The 8,860-nt window shown below is 33.6% G+C and overlaps 1 protein-coding gene across 1 annotated transcript; it reads right to left on the minus strand.

Annotated features, from left to right (window-relative positions):
* Nucleotides 1-2,659: 2,659 nt before the first annotated feature.
* LOC111717449 (uncharacterized) lies at nucleotides 2,660-7,906 on the minus strand (the record flags this gene model as incomplete). Its single annotated transcript, XM_023492952.1, is given in 8 exon segments — nucleotides 2,660-2,915; nucleotides 4,251-4,304; nucleotides 5,013-5,055; nucleotides 5,209-5,354; nucleotides 5,433-5,516; nucleotides 6,055-6,107; nucleotides 6,392-6,493; nucleotides 7,745-7,906. Coding segments are annotated over 7 exon segments (644 nt in total), but the record flags the coding sequence as incomplete, so codon positions are not given.
* Nucleotides 7,907-8,860: the final 954 nt, after the last annotated feature.

Below are 8,860 nucleotides of genomic sequence, written 5' to 3' on the forward strand. Positions count from 1 at the left end.
AAATCCAACGCCAGCGAAAATTATTTAAAAAAAAAAAATCAAAAAAATTAACTATATACGAATACTATAATCGATGACTTTAGATTGTAATATCTAAATAATTTGTTTGGAATTAAATGGATTTGTTTACGATCCGAGTTGAATGTTGCATCTTTCTGAATTTGTATGGACACAACGTTCTTCGGTATTAGTCGTTTTTAACAATTTTCTCCTTATAGACGCAACAGATAGAAGTAAGATTAGTAACGATCAAAAGCGCTTTTTTATCGCATTAAGCCTATACCCCCTTTCATTTTTTGCGAACACTTCCTTTAAGTATACACTGTAAACCTTTTAATTTAAGTCATAACAAGGCTCGGCCGCTTTAAAGCTTTTTTAGGTGTCTAAATCGTAGTAATAATTCGTTAAAGTTCTAAAATCAGACGGAAAACTCTTTGCTTAGGAATTTTTACACCCCCAAATAATTAATGGATGGTCGTTCGAATCTATTTCTATATCTAGTTATCCTAAATTTGTTGTATTTTCTTGTAAAAAAACAATCTTTACGTTTCCTGTGTAGGCAATGTAGGCAATATCGCCGATATATAGAATCCAGTCATGGATAAATATATGAACTGGAAAATAAACTTTAAATTGAAATCATTATAAATCAATGCAAGCTACAATTGATAAAATGTTTGTAAATAAAAATATTTCAGAATACATTTAAATTGTCCATTTTCATCATGAAACACAAGGTATATGCATTTGAATAGGAAGATTGTGACAAAAACCAGTCACCCCCCCCCCCTTAGTCCATACAGTGCAACCCATAAAGCTGCGGAATGAAAAGAGAACTGTTAGACTCGAGTTTTGATTGCGAACAGTCCAAACATATATTTAATTTTGAGTATTGTATCAAATTATAAAATTTACAACTAAATCCATTGTAAAAAGAAAACTTGGATCACGTTACTTTTACAGGCCCGGAATGCCTAGTTAATCGAGTCCTCCTCCTCCTTAATTTCCCGGGTGTATTATTAGAATTTTAGCCAAGTTTCAATAAATTTCATAAATTTCTCCGGTTTTCAAATAATCTCCTTTCTTTCTAATCTTGAAACAAAAACTATCAAATATTTACTGCTCCACGGAATGTTTTTTTGTGTGAAATCTACCCCCCTCTTGTTTTAATAACAGGGAGCGGCGCACTCATCATTGCCAAAAAAGGATTTAATTTCAAGTTTTATATAAATATTTCCTCCTTTTATGGATCAAAAATATTGCAAATCATAAGAAATTCTTCCAGTTATAATGAAAAATTCCTTTCTCTACGATTTTATCAGAAATTTACAGAAAATGATAGTGGTTCTATATATATGAACCTGCAGGGGGTGGGGGGGCTCATGTTTTTTTTTGTTGGTTTCAAGTCCTGAGAGCAATTGTATAATCCAAAAACCTCCAGAAAAACACGTGATCTGTAAAACATTTCGTCTGAACACATCTAACATCACGCATCAAGGTATTTGTTTGATTGGCAGAAAGATTTGGACTGAAATTTCCACAGAAACAAATTTATAATGTTTATTTGGCGAGAATATAGTTCTGTTAAGTAAATCGTACAAATTTCAATGTAAAAAAAATAGTTTATATTTAATTCTATGAAGCTGTTTGTTTGTATCCAATAAACGTTAAAACGGCTGAACCGATCGGAAACAAATTTTTTGTGGGACATCACGTGACCCAAGTAGGGTTTCCAACGCAAGTGGATTTTTACTTGCGCGCAATTGCGAGCCCTTGCGCGGGAGTGATTTTAATTGCGCGCAATTCCTGCGTTTGTGTTTCAAGTTTTTGATAAAATTCAACTTAAACCTTATGGCACGCAATAAATGCAATTAATTATTGCGCAATTCCTTTCAACAACAAAAAATTCAATTTAAACTTTGGTAGTGGCATACAATAAACTGGACTTCACAAACATTTCAGTCTCAAATGCTAAGAAAATTGAATTTAAACTTAATCTTTGGTTTTATAATATTCATTTGTAGCATGAAACTACTAGAAAACTCTGGCATAGGAAGACGACAGTTTAGACTCAAGGAGGCCCATGTAACGGGATAAGTGATTTAATAAGTTACTAATTAATTTTGTTTGACGTTTACATCAAATACACTATTGTCTTTTTGTACCGTAGTGTTCTGGTTCTCACTGTAGCAATATATCTAATTTTGATTAAACGAACCTTAAAATTTTGATCAAAAAAAGTTTCCATTTGAATGTTTATCCAATGTGAACAAATGAAAAATGTATCATATTATATTGTTAGTTAGAAGCTTAACCACAAGAAACTTTAAAATTTGAAAACTGTTGAAACAAGTGACACTCGGGCCTAGATTATTTAAAAATCAACAGATATTTAATACCATTCTTGTAACGACTGGGCCAAATTGGCTAACTTTTTTGAGGGAACCTTTGGGTGCCCTGGAAGTAACATAGGCTAAAAATTCTATTTTTTTTTAATCATTCTTTTCTTCAAAAATCTTCTATTTTTTTAAATAAAATTTTTCTTTACTTTACGGGCATTTCAGCTATTCATTGATAAATATACTTTGACCCTCTCATGTCTTTAAAAGAATTCCTAGCTAGTTTCACAACAAAACTTTTATCCTGAGATAAAAAAATATCAGATTAACCGTGTATTTAACAATCACAATTTATTACAATTACATATATTTTTCCGTCACAAATTCTTATGCAACAAAAACAATATTTAAGAACTGTGAACTAAATTGAAGAAAATGGTAACAAAAAATATTTCCTTTTTTTCCAGGGAAACGCAAAAGTCCACAGTTATGAATGAAATGAGTGAATCCTTGTATTAAATGGGTAAACATTGTTCCTCATAATCTTTATCATCATCAACACAGTCCCATGGGCTCCTGAAAGATAAACTACTAAAAAATAATTCTTAATACCTCTGGTAATTTGTAAGCACAAAAAAAGCAAGTCCGCATTTTGTAATTTCCAAAACTAGTTGAAATCATCGATAATTGTTTCTGAGATCAATGACTATCTTCTATAGCTGTCTCCCCCCAACTGTCATATTTAGTGGGACACCCTGTGCATTTTTGACAGGGTTTTCAGAATCCGCATCCATGGATTACGATAGTGGTGTCGGGTATTTTTCTGAAGACATTTTTCCATTTAACACTTACCAAGTGACAATTTCCCCAGTGGCAACTTCACAAATGTGCAATTTCCCACGCAAACTTCCCTAAATTTAGGACGTCCGAGGCTTGCAGATCGCTGCGGCAAGGACAGACTGGGAAAGAAGCCCCTTTGGGAAGTTGCCACTTGGGAAAATACCCTTAATAAGTTGCTTGGAAAAATACCCTTAGTAAGTTGCTGCTTGGGAAAATACCCTTAATAAGTTGCTGCTTGGGAAAATACCCTTAGTAAGTTGCCACTTGGGAAAATACCCTTAGTAAGTTGGTGCTTGGGAAAATACCCTTAGTAAGTTGGTGCTTGGGAAAATACCCTTAGTAAGTTGCTGCTTGGGAAAATACCCTTAGTAAGTTGCTGCTTGGGAAAATACCCTTAATAAGTTGCTGCTTGGGAAAATACCCTTAGTAAGTTGCTGCTTGGGAAAGTACCCTTAGTAAGTTGCCACTTGGGAAAATACCCTTAGTAAGTTGCTGCTTGGGAACATGCCTTTGGGAGAGTATCTACCTAACAATTTTTTTAAACCCCAGTATAATTTCTTATGACCCATTTAATTCATTTTTGTAAAATAAAATATAAATCAAATCGCTTAAGCGTTATATCAGTTTTAAAGTTATGGAACTTGTGGGAAAGGGTTTAAAAAAACCTAATATCTGGTTTAATGTATGAACAAATATCTATGTATAAATTCGGTTTGTCTGTCTGTTTGTCTATCTGTTTGTCTATTTGTTTGTATCCAATAAACGTCAAAACTGCAGAACCGATCAGGCCCAAATTTTTTGTGGGACATCACGTGACCACAGGGAAGGTTTATGAATGATCAAAATTTCAAATATTTGTCTCAATCAAAATTCGATCTTCATTAAATTTTTGAAAATTTTGAAAATCCATGAAATTTTTTGTGAAAACCCGCGAATTATTTTTGTTTTTTTTTTACGATGTACACGAAGAGAACATGTTCACAATTAATTTAGAAGATGGGCGCGAAGCGCCCTCTAAGGCTAGTAATTAAAAAACTGATTCGACTTTAAATAGAAGCTTCATCTTTTTACCTAAGAGAACTCACGAAGACCAAACTTACTGTGAACCTTGATCTCCGGTTTCATCTAAAATTGTAGCTATTGTTTCTAAATCATAGGATACATTACGGTGGTATATATCATCTAACCAAAACTAGAGGGAAGGGGGCGCACAGTGGGGTCAGTAATATTGAAGGGAGCGTTCGCGAAAAATGAAAGGGGGTATAGGCTTAATGCGATAAAAAAGCGCTTTTGATCCCTACTAATCTTACTTCTTTCTGTTCCGTCTGTAAGGAGAAAATTGTTAAAAACGACTAATACCGAAGAACGTAGTGTCCATACAAATTCAGAAAGATGCAACATTCAACTCGGATCGTAAACAAAACAATTTAATTCCAAACAAATCATTCAGATATTACAAACAATAGTCATCGATTATTTTTCGACGCATTCGTAAATAGTTGATATTTCATAATATTTTGTATTTTTCTTGATCTGAGAGTTACTTTTGAAAACATTTATTCCTGTTTCAAGGATTTTTGATAATGAAGACGACATTTTCATTTTTTCCAGGAATGTTCGAAAATCCAACGCCAGCAGAAAGGGTTGTATGGTACGAACAACTTTTTGAAGAAAATTATTAGTTATTCTGATTCATTGTGGTAAAAATAAAATCAACAGTTCATGTGACACATTTAATATATTCTCTAAAGCTTTTTTAAATTATCAACCGCCCATCTGGAAAGGAAACAGGGAGGTGATGGTGGATAAAACATTTTAACACCCTGTATTTACCTGTTTGCCACTATGTCCATTTTCTCTGGCTTCCTGTTTGTGCCTGAAAGGAACCTTGCAGCTTATTTATTAACTAAAACGAGAAGTAAATTGATTTTCAGCATGAAGGAATAAAAATTCCACTCGACTTACCCAAAAGATTTTAAATAGTTTAAAATGAAGACTAAAACTAAGTACATTTTAAGTTTGCAAGTTCCTGAGAAGATCCATTCTTTTCTTCTGTCCATCTTTCTTGTTCATACTGCGTGATATTTCTTGTGTGGATGGAAAAATCTTCATGGTACCCTTGGGCTGCTGAATCCTTTCCTCCTTATCTTTCTTCGGTTCAATATTCAGTTTCTTCTACAATTCAGAATAAAAAGGATTTTTTATTAGTATCTTTTATTCATGTTTGAATTTTCCACTTTATTTCATTTCTACCTTTTTCTGCTTGCGGGGTTTCTTGGTCTTGTTGAAGTTTCCCCCGCTTTCGTTAGCTTTTATTGGTGCAATGCTCAGTTTCTCCTACAATACATGCCTTTAAAAAAGGTATTTTTATTATTCCTGATTCTTTTTTTCAAATTTCCCTTTTAAAAGTTTTTTTAAGTTTCAATGCCCGGTTTCTTCTACATGGCATAAATTAAAGGCTTTTAAAAAGTGTTTTTTCTTCTGAAATTTAAATTTTTCCACTCTAACTGAATTTCACATTTTTCTGCTTGCGGCTCTCATTGGTCTGATTTAAGATTCCTTCCATGTCTAAAGTTTTCTAAGGTTCCCTGCTCGATTTCTTTAAAGTTTTCAAGTAGCCCTGGGACCAATTTTATTGAATTGGAGAGGTTCCTACTGGCGGATCAAATCTGAATCACTGATTCAAATCCTTTTGAATCTTAGACTATTTATTTGATGATTAAGATTTGAAATGGCGCTGTGGTCGGCAGTTCAGCCGACTTCCTCAATTTTAATAAAAATCTGGTCCATTTTCTCTCCGATTTTTAAACATTCATCATCAGAATTTTAACAATTATCAACATTTATCTTTAACTCTTGCTAAAAGAATTCAAACCTGTTTTTTCCTTTGATCTGGGACTAGACAAATCTTTACGTTTGCCGGCATACCTGAGAAAATGTTTTTTAAAAGTACATTTGGACAAATTAATTTAAAATTACTAAAATTACGACATAATAAAGAAAAGATATATTATTGTTAAAGCTTCTGGAAACAATCCAATCACCTAAAAACCATATGCTAAAATTAGCACTACATAAAAAGTGGAAGTGTTAATTTTCTTACTTACATTCTCTGTTCATAAGGACTGTAAATGTAATTTCGAGCACTTAAAATTACAATGGCAGTCCTTCTAAAATAGACATTCAGCGATATAAATACTAATAAGACATACCTTCGGCAGCATATGAACCGGGAGCTACATTTGCAGCCAGTTCCTGCTTTGGAACTTCAGACATCTCGGAATTCAATGCTATCCAGGGGTTGCTGTCATTACCTATCAAAATTTAAACACTACTATGGTTACCTACAACTAAGGGAGGGGGAGGGGGGAAGGCAAACCGCGCTCTTATAGCCTCCATCCCGCAAATTATTGATCAACATAGAGTAGCGGCAACGCACTCTAGCACTTTCTAGCAGCACCTCTATATTCTCCAGTAAAATGTCTTGCGATATTCAAGTAAAATATTTTGTACGTGCCTGCTGATGTTCATCTTCTCAGTTCTTACAAAAAAACATCTATTGCCCCAGTGAGCAAGAATGTTTTAACAAATTACCAAAAAAACTATGATTAATATGTTAAGGTTATGGAGGCTATACAGGTGTTGCTTGCCTTCCCCCCCCTCACAAGAGACTTAAACGGAAGCATAGACATAATTTCAAGTGACCCTTCATTTTAAAAAAAACGGGCATGCAGAATTCCCGATGATACCCTATGATTCAAGGAGATATTGAATAGGAGGGGGCGATAGGGTTTCCGAACACTTTGCTGTCACGTTTTTGGACTGCTGAAGAACTAGTTTTTGGACTGCTGGAGAACTAGTTTTTGGACTGCTGAAGAACTAGTTTTTGGACTGCTGAAGAACTAGTTTTTGGACTGCTGAAGAACTAGTTTTTGGACTGCTGAAGAACTAGTTTTTGGACTGCTGAAGAACTAGTTTTTGGACTGCTGAAGAACTAGTTTTTGGACTGCTGAAGAACTAGTTTTTGGACTGCTGAAGAACTAGTTTTTGGACTGCTGAAGAACTAGTTTTTGGACTGCTGAAGAACTAGTTTTTGGACTGCTGAAGAACTAGTTTTTGGACTGCTGAAGAACTAGTTTTTGGACTGCTGAANAGTTCTTCAGCAGTCCAAAAACGTCACAGCAAAGTGTACGGAAACCCTATCGCCCCCTCCTATTCAATATCTCCTTAAGCTATAATTCATTATGAGATCAATCATATATAGAACATATTGTCATTATCTAACTTAAAAATTGTTTAAATTTGATAATTAACTCCATTTTTTTGTAACGAGAAATCCGCAAATAACTTTCTTTTCAGAAAAACCATAATCAAATTTTAAAAAGAGAAACATTGATGGCTAACTCACTATTGATCAGACAAGCTGTTAGGGGTGAGAGTGTGAGTGGGACATTCTACTTTTTAAAAATAATGCATAGAAATCAGGATCAGAACCTTATTAAAGAGTTCAGCAGTACTAATTTTTTTTATTTCAAGCTTGACAATTATTCTATTTGTTTGATTACCAAACTGAAGTGTAAATCTGTCCGGGTATTCTCGCAGCATGTTCAACAACAATCTGTTGTCAATATCTGGATAGTTTGTAGTTAGTTGGCGTTGGAGGATCTTCAGTCCACAGGGCTGCTTACATTTCAGAATATCAAGAACAGAAGACCAAAACAACGGATCTAAAATATTAACAAAATAGAATATAAAATATTAAAAAATAAACAGGGTGAGGAGGCAAAAAAAAAAACACAGTAATTATCGATGTTTGGACAACATGTTTAAAATTTTTGTTTTGTTTTGATTTTTGGCATAAATAAAACGTGATACAGAAAATTCAAAAATATATTTGGAACATTGAAAAAAATCCGCGAAAACAATGTTTTGAAAGAAATAATTTTTTTTAAATTGTTGGTAAAATATTCATTATGTTACGCGACCCAGTCACGTATATGGGATATGAGGGAAAGGTCGCCCCTGTGCTAATATTCCTACAAGATATCTGCAGCGCCCCTGGACTTCGTACAGACTTTCTACACGCAGCATGGCTCGCGTAACAATTATTATTATTGATTATTATCATTATTATTATTATTTGATTGATATATTTATTATTATAATGATGCTGAAAGAGGCTTGAAATGAATGAATGCATAAAAGTACTCCTTGTCAAGAAGATGTTGCATGAAGAAAAAGATTAAAATTATAATTTCAGTTAAATAATTTCGCTGAATATTGTTAACTGTTTTTGGGGTACACAGCGCTCACTGATGCCAATAAGGTCTCTGAAAAGCCCCATAAAGGAAATTAACCCTGGTTTGCCGACTCTAAAAAGTCCAGCTTTAATGGCCTTGAAAACAGGGTTGAACTAATGTTTTTCAACAAAAATAAATATTCAACGATATTTTTTTCTCTCAAAAACTGTTAAAATAAAATGTATTTTCTTTTTTCTTTTTTTGGGATAAATATTTTTATCATCTGTAAAAAGAGACAATTTAGTCATCATACCGGAAAGTATTTGCAATCTCGGTTTTCGCAATTTTATTGCAAATACGTTGAAAACTTTGGCAATTTGCAAAAGAATGAATTAAATATCAACGAAAACTATAGATTGTATCCCCCCTCCCCTCCCCAGC

Source organism: Eurytemora carolleeae, unplaced genomic scaffold (genome assembly GCF_000591075.1).
Source record: "Eurytemora carolleeae unplaced genomic scaffold, Eaff_2.0 scaffold2604, whole genome shotgun sequence".
Classification (NCBI taxonomy): domain Eukaryota; kingdom Metazoa; phylum Arthropoda; class Copepoda; order Calanoida; family Temoridae; genus Eurytemora; species Eurytemora carolleeae.